At 41.8% G+C, this 14,237-nt stretch overlaps 1 protein-coding gene across 1 annotated transcript; it reads left to right on the top strand.

The window, feature by feature from the left end:
- Positions 1-8,151: 8,151 nt before the first annotated feature.
- LOC117422858 (BTB/POZ domain-containing protein 17) lies at positions 8,152-12,996 on the top strand. Its single transcript, XM_034038060.3, has 3 exons — positions 8,152-8,409; positions 10,086-10,368; positions 10,900-12,996. Exons 1-3 carry the CDS (start codon positions 8,316-8,318, stop codon positions 11,975-11,977), a joined length of 1,455 nt encoding a protein of 484 aa, XP_033893951.1. The 5' UTR covers positions 8,152-8,315; the 3' UTR covers positions 11,978-12,996.
- The last annotated feature ends 1,241 nt before the right edge of the window (positions 12,997-14,237 follow it).

The raw sequence follows: 14,237 nt of genomic DNA, 5'->3' as shown, positions 1-14,237 counted from the left end.
GACCTCTAACGAACATACTACCCTGATAACGGTAGTCTGACCAACCACAGTGCAGGGAGCACACCGCTCAGGACATTAAAAAGGAGCGAGAACAAATTGCCAGCCGCATCTGAAACAGAAATATGCATGACCCTTAATGACCCTGAGTATTCATAATGTATACGATGTGGGGTGGTAGTTTTTTCCTTTATTTAACATATTTGAATTGAAATTGCATATATCTTTGATATATCATGCGTAACTATTAAACACCCAACAGCGCTGCATTTAGAAATACTAAAAGAAACGTTATAAATTCAGCTACATCGTTTTGAGTTTTGAAGACATCACGAAAAACCTTTAGTCGAAACATTTGTCATTGAATTTGTTACGTGTTTTTTGTATTTCTAATATATATTTTTATACAAATAATTCCCAAATGCGTACATTATTATCTGCAAATATATATTATGAATTCTCATATACAGTAAATATATAATTATAAAATACATTGTTTTTGAATACATTTGTATTATATAGCACGTAAAACAATACATTTGGATAAAACATTTGAATAGAGCTGTCTATGGCTGCAGCGATGTGATTTAATGACTGCAAGATGGTTTTATCTAGGTTTATATCAAAGTGACGCACAAAGTGACGCACAACTTTCAAACACACTGCTCTGATGCTGTTTATTCAAACTGAATGATCCCCCATCTCCACAGCTGCAGCTGTGTTTTTAGTGTTGGCGATTGAGAAATAAATAAACTGCACAAGCTGCATGTCTCCTCCCAAGGACAGCACTGACAGTCAGGGGTTACCAGTAAAATGTTTCAGGCTTCGTTGCCATGTTCTGTATTCACCCCCCTCATTCTTTTCCCTGGTGTTAAACCTGGAGTGGAATGGCACTCCAGGACCGTGATTGGACACCCCTGATTTAGTAGCTCAGCCAATCAAGTGCCAGTACATTGACAGGACTTTAAAATAAATGTTCATCAAATTTGGGTGAAACGTTCAGAGCATTCATTAAACCCCAACCAATCAGAGGCCAGAAGCACCCATACATATTTATTTCTGATTATATTTTAACCAAGCCTTCATTTACATTTTATTTTAGTTAGGCACAAACCAAAGTGAATCACTCCCCCTGGGACCTGGACGCACTGGTTTGTTACAGTCAGTTGTGTGCCTCAATCTTCTCAATGTCCTCACATCACTTTTCATTAAGTTGTGTATGGGCCTCCTGGGCTGAATGCAGGATCTAGCATTACAGCTGTGCAACTTCAGTGCAACACCCCAGCAGGTGGGAAAGCGCTGCGCTCTCAGGAAAGTAAAACAGTCGAGGGAACAGTGACCTTTTTATTTTCGGTTGAACAAGGTTGCCATGGCACCAACGCATACAGTAGAGATGAGTCAAACACCCCCCCAGATCTATACCCTTATCAAATACACACTGGTTTATTTGAAACTAATGTATTAATTGACCATTTGCTTTAGTAACTTGTTAGCACTTTATCAGGGTTGCAAATATTACTGTAATCACTCTACATGATGATCCCTCCGCCCAACACAATGCTGGTATGGTGCACTGCAGACAGAAGGTACTGATCGGAATATGACGATCACAGTGACAATGATCTGCAATGATCACTGTGATGTAAGTGTTCAATTGATTAGTACAGGCTCTGTCCCTCTCTATCACCGGCGGACAATGAAGCTCAGCGCTAGATAGCAGAAGAGCAGAGCAACGGCAAACGCTTCTCACTGAGACAAGCCAGCCGTGCTCAGCAACATTGAGCTCATTAATCTGAACTGCTGAGGAGTGGGAATAGAGGAAGTGTGTGTGAGAGAGAGATAGAAAGGGGTGATTCGTGGGCTTGTATGTATATTCACATACCCCATGACTCTTAGGAATTCTACAATAAAACAGCTCACACATTCAGGACAAGATTTATTCTTCCCAAAAGTATCCTTGGGGACTTCATGAAATTATAGTGATGCCACTGAAAAAATCTCTAAAATCTCACACAGCACTTGTGCGTCACATTCGAGAGTTAATTTCTAATAAGCAATGTCCTACTGTTGTGGCTGTATTGAAGGATTTGCATTCAGTGTGTTTGTGCAGTCTGGATAATTTGGCACCAGCTGGTTCATGGACAGAAAATCATGTGCTAATTAAGAAGTTTTTTTTTTTGTTAAGGTATATCCTACCCTACAACAAATGCATTGCCATCTTGTATTGGTCTCTCTATGTATGGAGCACATAAAGGATTGTGCTTTTACCTTAGAATTCTGATTGAGCGTATTGAAGTTATAGATGAAGCTGTGTGTAAATGTCTCCAGCAGGTGGCATAGCTGTATATACATGCATTATTATTGTCCAATTGGTGAGCAACTATTCCCTTGACAATTCAGTATAGTGAAACCTGTATTAACCAATCACTGAACTTCTGTGCCTGCCAAAGACAGATGGCTGCTTAGTCAAGATGCTTCTGTCATACCGAAATCCTCTTTGGGGTTTACTGGCTGGTAAAAGCAGGTGACCGCGTAGCTCTGGTGACCGCAAAGACTAATTTGTGCAATCCTTTTTATTATTCCAAGTAGTGGAAAGTTTTGAACATACACAGAAGGTTATTAAACTGGGGCCCTCGATAGGGTATTAGTATAAGCAAGTATTGTAAGATTGATGATGATAAAACCCCTTCTACACCTACTACTTGTATGTGCATTTAAAAGCAGCCACATGCACCTTCCTGTACTGCAGTAAAATATTCTGAATCGCAGAATCGCATCAGAGCTCATTAAACTTGACCTTCGGCAGGTCTTCTGTTATGGCTTTGCTCTGCTTTGGGAAATAAATTACTGGGTGTTTACAGAGTACGGCACGGGATGTAAAGAAGAGTGATGGGGAAAGAGAGAGAGTGAGGGATAAGAGATCAAGAGAAGATAAGGATGGGGGAAGGAAGATAGGGAGGGAGCAGGGGCAAATTTGATTTACTGTAACAGTCTTTCTGGGTACTGCTGGAGGAAACACAGACAGAGAGATGAGGGGAGCCCTTGCAAGGCAGAGAGAGAGAGAGAGTGGAGAAGTAGATGAGCTCAGGCAGTTTGATTGGACTTTGCTAAGAGAAACACTTTTAGTTGCAGTTCTAATGTTATTTAGATACATTTTTTTTATACAGTAAATCCAGCAAACGTTATGGGTTCACAAAGCTGTTTTAGACTGTTGTTAAAGTGAAACTGTATTTTGTTATCATTAAAATATTCTTTGAAAAAAAAATAAAAAAAAAGGTTTGTCAATAGTAATACATCAAATATTTATTCGGCAAATAGTGTAATTAATGTAAACATCATTTTTATTAGCATTAATACATGTCTGATACCTGACCTGTTCCTGTGATATTTAGTAAAACCAGGCATGTTATGTTAAGCTAAGGTTGCTTAACTATAACTGTATGAATGTTATCATTTTCTTTCTATATATTCAATATATTTACTTTAGGAACACCTGTATAATTTCAAATCAAATAATAGTTTTTTAATTTGAGGTAGAAAAGAAAGGGTAGAGGAGGCACTGAGGAGAGAGAGACAGAGAGACGGAGAGAGCGATGCCTCACAGTAGCTGTGTTTGCAGAGCACTGCAGCTGTGCACTGAACCGCAGCCCAGAGCCTTGTAAACGATGTTTGCTCAGAGAAACAGGGCAGAAAATCTGATGACACAGAGCCAAGGCTACCTGTGCTACTGTGCATTAAGAACAAGATGGGAGCAGATTGCAAAATGAACACTTCATCACCCTGCCTGCTGTCACAGTCAGGAGCATGATTTTCTCAGAGCTGCATTCGTTAAACCTCTCCACATCAGCAAATGCACTGCAGCAGTCATTTACCAGCATTCAGCTGCTTTAGGAATACAGGACTGAGAAATATATTTCAATTAGCAGAGTTTAAAATCAAATTCAAATAAATCTTGAAAGAATGTCTTCATTGCATTTACACACATACAAAGACAGACACCCCCACACTAGATTCAACACTGGCCACAGTTGCAGGCCTTCTAACCTGGATCTGTCTGAGGGAGAGAGAAAGGTTGACAAATGGTCTAAACCAAGTACTGAACCATGCTTGCTCATGCTTTACCAGGCTCGCTCCTGGTAACTTCTCTGTTAGATAATAGCACAACACAAAGTCGAGGGTCGTGAACTGTGACAGAAAAAGGCATTGCCTACAAAGAAAACTCTGCTTGAGAGGGGATTATTCTTATTGTAAACCAAAACCACAGATTCTTATCAAAATATTTAAAGTTGTTGAACACTGAATGCAGGGCTGCTCTATTGATATTATCTTAGGCTGTTAATAACAATGTTTTATTAAATTAATAAATGTTTAACTCATGCTATTTCCATCCTTGCTTAGTGAGTCCATTCCCAGTAGATAATGGCCGTTCAAGCTACTGCTTTTTATGATCCCAGGTTAATTCCACTGTGTGCGCCTTATTGCTTAATTGAAACACTCAAGGGCTTGTAAAACCCTGTGCAGTCATCAGCTATTGCAGCACTGTCAGTCCTAGAATCCCTAGTGCAAACTGAAAGGGTTTGTTTGATCGCTGAGGTTTAGCAGGTTGGACTACACTGTCTACAGTATGTCAGTGTCAATAAGTATAGTTAAAAATAGGAGTATCTGTTGAATTGGGATATGAATCCATGGCTTTTGAAGTATCATGGCACACGCAGGCAAAAATGTAAACCGTTCATGACACCGCGATAGCTATACTTTATCATTTTCATCATTTAGATCTTAGTAACTTGATGTTCTCTTACTTTCTTTTACAGTTGCTTCTTACCAAGATGAAAAACTCAAACCCTTATGAAAGTGTACCAGTTTAGCAAAGCTTTGTGAATGTTAAATAGACACGTAAGGTATTTTATGGTCAATCAAACCAAGGTAAAATGTTACCCCCGTTTTTTCTCCCTAATTACAATGGCCAATTATGTTCCTTCACCATAGCAAGAGCTCAGGAGAATTGCAGGTCAGTGGTTGTCCTCCAATCCTAGTGCAAAGCCAGTCCTCTCTTTACACCCAGGAGCTCAACAGTCAATGTTGGCAAGCTACCAGCCCCTGGAGGACAAAGACCATCCAGGCAGTGGTCAAGCTCATCAGGGGCCACTGCAGCACGGTCGATTTGATCTCCCCAGCCCCTGGTTAGCACTTAAACAACAACAACAGCAAAAAACAGTTAGAAATGTGATCATATTCTATTGGATTGTCTTCATTAGTCCTGTCAAAGAGATGTGAAGGTCCTGCCCTCTAGTGGCCAACTCAAGTAGTTGATGTGAAAGACGTTTGTGGGAAGATTTGATCTAGGGACAGTAAACAGATTCACACTGCAGCAGTGGTGACTATGTCCTACAACCAGGAAAACAACACGGATTTAGGAGGATCCTGTACCTCATTTTGACCTCAAGGGGCAGGATGGTGGGGGATTTAAGAATGGGGCTCATTTCTAGATTTACCTTAATATGATGTTTGTTGTGTAATGGAAAGATGGGCTTGAACCCATTCAGTCATCAGTATTTGTGCAGAGAGGTTAGCAAGTGATGATGGTGTTCAAGTTTATGCTACACATTCTCAATTGGATTAAGATCCGGGGAATGTGGTAACAGTCGAAGATGGCTAAAGTTTCTGTCATGTTCTTCAAATGATTCACACCCAATTCAGACCTGGTGGAGGGGTGCTTATCATACTGAAAGCTCTTATAAAGCAGCCAGACCATGTGTGCTGTCCTTGATTCAACTATAGAGAGATTAGGACAACATTACCCTTCTTGGCAGGATTTATCAAGTCAGGACTTAGAGAGCTCTGCCAACAGTCTGTGTTTAACAGTAATCGGGAAAGCAATTGGAATTGATTACAATGCTATACCACTGTCCTAGTCCTCAGAGATATATATATATATATATATATATATATATATATATATATATATATATATATATATATATATATGTGTGTGTGTGTGTGTGTGTGTGTGTGTGTGTGTGTATACAGTGTATAATGCACTCTGGTATTGATACAGTTAATATAGAGACAGAGGAGAGACAGAGCATGGCAGCCCACTGCTCAGAGGGAAAATAATTTGATTTGTGTCTCAGCTGGGGACAGCCAACAGCACTGAGTGGTGAATTGGATGTTATTATCTGTTGTCAAAGAATTGATCTGATCTGATGGAATGAGGGTTGTAATCTTCCCACTAGCTGGTTCAACTACATTTATGCATTTATTTAACACCCATCACCCTCAGACTAAAAATGTGTTATCAGAAAGTGAAATGCCTTTCCCTTCCGCAGTATGGGATTATGTATTTATTTATTTGTTTGCTTTTGCCAGGGTGTATATTTTCAGCCTGAATTCAAAAAACAGCGTTGCTATTTTATTAGGAAATGGGTACGTGTAAAAAAAAAAAAAAAAAAAAAAAAAAAGACGCAGGGCACACCCTCAAAGAGGCGGGGTGTTGCACAAGCGACGTTCTTAACCCCTGTACAGAGCCAGGATAGTTTGCACCAACAATTGCAGAGCCCAGTTTCAACTGCAGTCAGAATTCTGAATAGCGTCGATTACGGTTGCTAGGATACACTTAATGCTAAAAATCCATCATGTGGAAAGCCTTGTGCATTGTTCTGCTCGAAACTTGTACACAACCACGATTAACTTTTTGAATCATTGTGCTTATTCAGGGTTTAAGATATCACAGTCCTCTGCAACCATCATCTTCCCTTATTCCATGGTAGTTGTTTTGTCAGACATTTATCATGCTTTTAAAAATATTGTCCTACTCTATAGCATGCTAAACTAACCATTTCCCATCATACTGTGTATTTTTGGCTCTGCTCCCCCATGCTTCCCTGTTCTTTATCATGCTTTTAACTACAGTAGGTTCCCCTTTGCTTGGCATCCCAATGCTTTCATATGCTGTATCCTGCTTTCACTTCATGAGATTCACATTTTATATAGGCTCCTGCTTTACACCTGTGTAGGGGAGAATGACTTCTTCATGAGATTTCATGACAGTGGATTGAACTCAAAGTGTGCTGCAATCCTGGGAGAATATGTCAGACTGCACAGGTTCACAAAGAACCCTGAGACCAGTTTTCATTTCATTTCGTTTTATCCTGCTTGCTCTGTGGAGGCAGCAGTCATTGCAAAAATATTCCACAATCTTTATTGTCATTATCATCACGCACTTCATCATGCGGTTTGATATATTCCCATACTTTATTCATACTAATATACTGTACTGTATAATATGACCTCAGAGACCATTGCATATGGAAACAGCACTGTAAAGCAGTTTCAAAATTGTTTACTACTAAGGTCAGTGAGATAGGGAAGTGGGGGATGAACATTTTGATTCTTCATTATAATTCAGACATGTTTTAGCCTGCAGCTAAAAAAAATATTAGAATGATTAGAATTGTTTTATACATATGTGTTTTTTTTATATATATGATATAATAAACACATGTACCAGGTATATTATATCATAAAATATATTGTCTGAAATTAACTTCTCCTTTTCCTAAACCTGTTTTCTCTCCAGAAATAAGGTTTATTGACTTGGTCCATAAAACAAAACAGAACAAAAAACCTTTAAAAAAAGGTTTAACTTCCCCACGCTGGTTATATTTTTTTTAAACTATTAAAAAAATTGTGAAGAACCAGTACAGACTGGTAATCAATTGCAGTACCATATCTGTACCAGCAACTTTATGAACTATGGATAAATAATCTTCTATCAGGAGAAAAGAGGTGTCGCAAATCTGGAGGCATTAGCCACTGTATAAAAACAGTTGCGTGTATTCCCTATCTGAATGCCTGAGTTCCCTCTTTGGCCCTGTGTGCATCCAGCACATTTCAATGTTACCCTGTACTGAGACCAAAGTCACAATTTTGCATGCACAAAAAAAAAAAATAACGATCCTGCTAGGAGTTGCATGTTTAAATAAATTGCATTCATTAAAGAGTCCATTCACTGCATTACTCAGAAGCTGGCTGCTGATCAGTGTGACACAACATTGAAAAGGGACACTCAAAATCAAAGTGGTTGCCTTAGCAACGGCCTTGCCAGATTCCACCAATCAATGGGTCCGCTGCGTTGCGATTTGCCTGGAAGGACAGTTTCTTACATAAAGAGTGAGGGTCGGGGACTAGCGAGAGCCACAAGGGGAAGCCAGCATCAACCAGGCAAGAAGGCAAGCAGACAGGACCCGCGCTCAGGGGCTAGGAGAACAAACTAGAAGAAAGAAAGGAAGGAAGGAAGAAGAAAATAAAACAGAGAAATGGCCATCATGTTTCAGAGAATAATTCCAGCTCGAATCCAATTGGGGGTACTGTTCATTGCCTTCTGCTTTCAAATTCTAACAGCTAGTGGAGGTACAGTACTATGGCTTTATGAATTCAACTGCATGCCAATCTATCTATCTATCTATCTATCTATCTATCAATCTATCTATCTATCTATCTATCTATCTAATTACAACCAGTGAAGTTTATTCATTTTGTTTAGGGTTCTGTTGCAATGCCCTCCAAAGAGCGTATCCACAAAGGAGGGAAAGAACAGAAAAACACTGATTGGCTTTTTCAATGATCTCATTATTATTCTCTTTCAATAGCACCGCTGCCAAGTGGTACGCAGTTGAATACACTCAAAGATAACCAGTAGCACCTTAAAGGGGAAGCTACAATAATGTCCATGAACGCTGTACATTTGTGCACATCTCCAGTTTCTGAAAATGTAATTATCAGCGTGCTCTGCAGCACACCCTGCTGAAAGACAAAGGGATTTCGTAGCTGTGTCTCTATCACTTTTCCACTCTGAGAGATCGGCACTTTACTGGACAGCGCCCCCTGCTGTAAGTAGACATGCCGCTCTTGGAAATGAAGTGTTGCATCTCTTTGGAGTAACTGCAGGCGCAGAGCCTGTCTGTTCTGGTTGGTTTTTGATCAGTTTAAAGAGGGGGGAGGGGATGCAGCTGTCTAGCACACTGTGGCTCCCTGCTGCTAACTGATGGTCACATGGTCTAAAGGACAGGGGTGCCAAGGTCCTAATTTGCTTTTAATTGATTTTGCCCTTCAGGCATCAGTGCCTTTATTAAGTGCAGTATGATCTGTATGCTGGGCAGCAACTACAACTGGTAATAAAGGACTACTGTGTCTGTCTTGCTTCTTTGATCAGCTAATATCGCCGCTTTGCATATTTAGACAAATGTTTCTAACACATTGAGACCTAGAAACACTTTACAATATGCATGTCTTATAAGTGGTTATAAATTCTCTATATATACTGTACTGTACATGCTCTGCCAGCCCAGGCATTAAGGAGGTATATTTTTGGGAACTGCATTACTGTTTGTGGTTTGTGACTTGCCTTACTGGTTTGATGGACAAGGTTCAAGTAGAACTGAGATGTGGATTTCCGTAGCTCTGTCTTGCAGCAACACCTTCAAACAGAATGAGGTCTGACTCTATTCCGTTAAACTGACAGCTGTACTTGGAGCAATATTGCATTGTTGTGGAATCAAATATTAATAAAAAGAGAAGATCATGCAGAGGGGGGATGAGGAACCTAAGGGAGAGAATATGGAAACGTGCAGATTATAGATAGTGTGCCTACACTGTCCACTGTATTTTACTCCAGTTTGAGGGCTGTACTGATACTCGTAATTGCCTTTAAGAAGTATTTATCGGCAGGTATTAAATAAATCCATTTATTAATGTGTTGATTTCAAAACAAGAAAAACAATCTTTCCCTCACCTTTGCAATTGAGTACCAATCAACTTGGAAGTGAATTTTCCTCTCATCCAGGACACTGACATTTTTACTGCCATACTGCAGGAACATTAGCTTCCAATCTGCTTTTAAAACACTCAATGTGGAAGTTAATTGCCATTGATCAGTACTCCATTGTAAAGGTGAGTGAAGGACAGTTTTTTTGTTTTAAAATCAATACATTAATGAACGGATGTATTCCGTACTTCATGAAAGTTCATAGTGTATCCTTGATATATACAATGTGTATATGAGGGTGTCTGTGTTGTGCCCCCTGCAGCTCAGAAGGTGGAAGCTCTCCCTGAGGGCAGTGGGGCCCTAATTAACCACTCCCTGATGCTGGTGCAGCGGCTGGAGGCTCTGCTGGCTCACGGGAACAGCAGCGACGTGGCCCTGCGCGTGCAAACGCTGCACTCGGATGAGGTGAAGGTGTTCCAGGCACACTCGCTGGTGCTCTCCCTGCAGAGCGAGGTCTTCGAGGGGCTGCTGCAGCACCGCAACGCCAGCGGACTGATCCTGAGAGAGACAGCCGACTGCGCCACTGTCTTTGACAAGTTCATCAGGTACTATCAGCTCCACGCACAGCGACACACAGCCTATACACAGCACGTCTGTAATGTCCAGTGCTAATTATTCTTTGTTTAATACATATTATATGATGCATTTGTATTCTGTATTATAATATAAATGCAGCTCACCAGTAAGCGTCAATCCCTTTAAAGGGTGGTAGCTCTATCTATACTATACTCCTTACCCAATACAATTATTTCTCTACATCTGTTTCAGCACCTTATTTATGTGTATACGAAACAATTACTTGAAGCATACTACACATTTATAAGGGTTGGTTAGGTGGCTGTTGAGCGTCTACTTTTATTTATCAGACTTGTATAATAAACAGGCCAGTGGAATATCGTGCCCTAAATGTGAAAAAGCAAGAAAACAATACTGGCCATGGTGCTGGAGTGCCATCTAGTGGCACAGTAGATAATAGCAGAAGCAGAAAGACTGTACCTGCAGTCACTTCACACTGGTAACATTTCACAATAGTTGGCTGGACTAACTTTTCATTAATAACAGCCCTCTGTTTCCAGGTATCTGTACTGTGGGGAGATCACAGTCTTGCTGGAGCAAGCCATCCCACTACACAAGCTGGCCAGTAAATACCGTGTGTCTGCTCTGCAGGAGGGGCTAAGTCACTACATGACCCAACACCTGGCCAGCGACTCCCCGCAGGGCCACGTGGTCAGCTGGTATGACTACGCCATGCATATCGGGGACGTGGGGCTGAGGGACAGCTGCCTGCAATACCTGTCCTGGAACCTGTCCTCGGTCTTCCAGAGCGGGGAGTGGAGGGCGGTGAGCGATGACCTGCTGCTCTCCCTGCTCCAGCGCTCCGACCTGATCCTGCAGAGCGAGCTGGAGCTCTTTGGGGCGCTGGAGAGCTGGATCGGGCACAACCAGCCCGGCGGGACGACCATCGAGAGCGCGCTGCGGTCTGTGCGCTACGCCATGATCCCCCCCGGGCAACTCTTCCGCTTGCAGAAGCAGTCCCCTGTCCTGCTCAAGTACCACGAGTCGGTCCAGGACCTGCTTTTCATGGCTTTCCAGTTCCACTCAGCCTCCCCTCTCCAGTTCGCCAAGTATTTCGACGTCAACTGCAGCCTGTTCACACCCCGGAACTACCTCTCCCCAGCCTGGGGCTCCCCCTGGCTCATTAACAACCCCACCAGGGACGACCGCAGCACCAGCTTCCAGACTCAGCTGGGCCCCAGCAGCCACGATTCCGCCAAAAAGATCATGTGGAACGCCTTGTTCTCCCCGCGCTGGCTGCCCGTGAGCCTGCGGCCGGTGTACACAGCAGAGCACGGGGCGATGCAGGCAGTGAGGGCGGAGGAAGGGCGCCCCCGGATCATCGTCACCCCGGCCACCTCCAGTGTTGACTTCGCAGGCGTCAGCTTCCAGAAGACGGTGATCGTGGCGGCGCGCCAGCAGGGCAAGGTGGTAGTACGCCACGTCTTCAACTTCCACCAGAGCACGGAGGAGAGCGGCGACTTCCTGGCGCAGGCCGACCTGCAGCGACGAGCCTCCGATTACCTCATCGAGAGCGCCATGCACCTGCACATCATCATCAAGCCCATCTACCACTCCCTCATCAAGGCCAAGAAGTGACCCCTGCCTCCCCCTGCTCCTCCCCTCACACACTCACCCACGCAAATGCAGCCGCAGACGCCACCGCTGTACAGTACCAGTGGTTTTGGAATTGCACTGCGGCTGCCTTTCTGCTCCCTAGCCCCCTTTTTTAATTTAGTAATCGCCAATTATTATTATTTTGTATTACTATTTTCTCCCAATTAGGCACCCCTCGGGAGGGCGAAGACGAACACACGCTGTCCTCCGATGCGTGTGCGGTAAGCCGACCGCTTTTTTTCACACTGCAGACTCACCGTGCAGCCACCTCAGGGCTACAGCGTCGGAGGACAACGCAGCTCTGGGCATCTTACAGGCAAGCCCACAAGCGCCCAGCCAGACTACAGGGGTCGCTGGTGCACAGTGAGCCGAGGACACCCGGGCTGACCTAAGACCAAATGTCATTTGAATTTCTAACATTTTTTTTTACAAGGGAGAATAACCATCCCTTATAAAAGTCTCCCACAGTAAAAGCATAGCAAAGTGTAAAAAAAACAAGGAGAGAGCATGGTAAAGGATAATTAAGCACTGTAAAGAATAGCGAGGTATGGTACAGCATACTAATAAACATGGCAAACCAGGGTAAAGTAAATGCATAGTATAACCATGGGAAAAGCATTGCAAAATTGCAAAAATACTGTGCAAAAATACCATGCTAACCTTCTATAAGGGATTCTCCAGTTTGATGTATATTCTAGATAATAACAAAGGCATTGTTAAGCAGGAGGAAACATGTTTTCAACCAGGAGCAATTCTGTGAGAATGTGACTCATTGATCACATGACCATGCAAGATGGCAATTACCACTGAAGACAACATGGTTTAGACAGCTACAGCAATGTGGTATTATTATTATTATTATTATTATTATTATTATTATTATTATTATTATTATTATTATTATTATTACTATTGCATGTTAACACTTTATCTGCTCATCAGCGAAGAGCTCAGTCTGCAGTGTGCTGCTTTGTGTTGTTAATAAAGAGCTGTTTTTCTCAGTCTCTGTCTACAGTGTGCTGCTTTGTGTTGTTATTAAATGTGTCTCCAGATCTCTGCAGTGCTGGCCCATGACAAACAGGGCCAAGTCAGCTGCTGCTCACACCTATAGATGAGGTAGAAATTACGATTTGGAGTAAATTGATTTGAGAATGTGTGTGCTATTTTTAAAAGCCACAATGGGACATTAGCCCCAAACACCTCCCTGCCTCCTTAAGGTGTTACTAACAGTGGCTCTAGTCTTTGCCGGTCAACACTGGCTATATGCTGCACTTGCCCTGTGTGCTCGCTTTTCAAGTAAACGCTGCCATCTAGTGTTCTGTGTAAAACATTACAGATACATCTCTGTTTCCTATGAAAGAGGACAATTTTACACTTGTCCACCCATTGATAAAAATGGGAAGCTCAGGTTGACTTAATACTCAGTGTAGCACATCCTAGAAATGTTTTCTGAAATTGATCTGCAAGAATGTATTGTTACTGCATGGAATTTTAGGAGTTTTATTTTTTTATGTAGACTGAGATTTTGACTTGAAGAATTGCGTGAAAAATATGCACGTTATACAGATAGGCTCAAGTCACAACGTTTTAGATTAAAAAAAAAAAATCTAATTATTATATTCAATCACGAATCCTAATGGATAGCAAACATAATCTTTTGACTTTAAAAAATAGCTTGCATTATAATGTGATAAAGGTTTTATGTTTGATATTCTTGCTACGAAATGCAACAATGACACAGAACTCACAAGCGCTGCAAAAAGACCACGTGATGAGTGCAAAAACAAGGATCATTTTTGATGCAGTTCTTTGACAGACTTTACTGGCTGGTTTCACAGACCCTGCTTAGTACTAGTCCTGGACTACCCAATGTTAACGTAGGTAAGGTAAACGAAGATGCAAATCTGGGTCTGTGAAACCAGCCGTACGTGCTTGATGTAATTACACACTCAGGATACGCACGCACACACACACACACACACACACACACACACACACACACAAACACAAACATGCGTTCGCTCAACTACAAGCCATTATGTAAACAGCAGATCTCAAACTGAACCCACCTCTCCTTAACTAAACCATCACACAAAAACAAAATCTAGAATAAAAACGGCGTGTTTTTATTTTAAAAACTTTTAAATAAATAATTGCATGTATTATCACAGGAACTGGGGTTCTGAAATGACTGTGTAAGGTCACTGTATATTGACTAAATATACTTGTATATTATTAGACA

This window comes from Acipenser ruthenus, chromosome 17 (assembly GCF_902713425.1).
Source record: "Acipenser ruthenus chromosome 17, fAciRut3.2 maternal haplotype, whole genome shotgun sequence".
NCBI lineage: Eukaryota > Metazoa > Chordata > Actinopteri > Acipenseriformes > Acipenseridae > Acipenser > Acipenser ruthenus.
This window is presented reverse-complemented; position numbering and strand designations above follow the sequence as displayed.

Excerpts from the sequence above, each read along its gene's own strand:
- LOC117422858 (XM_034038060.3), top strand. The coding sequence starts at position 8,316 with ATGGCCATCATGTTTCAGAGAATAATTCCAGCTCGAATCCAATTGGGG. Across the intron at positions 8,410-10,085 it reads AATTCTAACAGCTAGTGGAG|CTCAGAAGGTGGAAGCTCTC; the intron begins GTACAGTACTAT and ends TGCCCCCTGCAG. Across the intron at positions 10,369-10,899 it reads GTCTTTGACAAGTTCATCAG|GTATCTGTACTGTGGGGAGA; the intron begins GTACTATCAGCT and ends CTCTGTTTCCAG.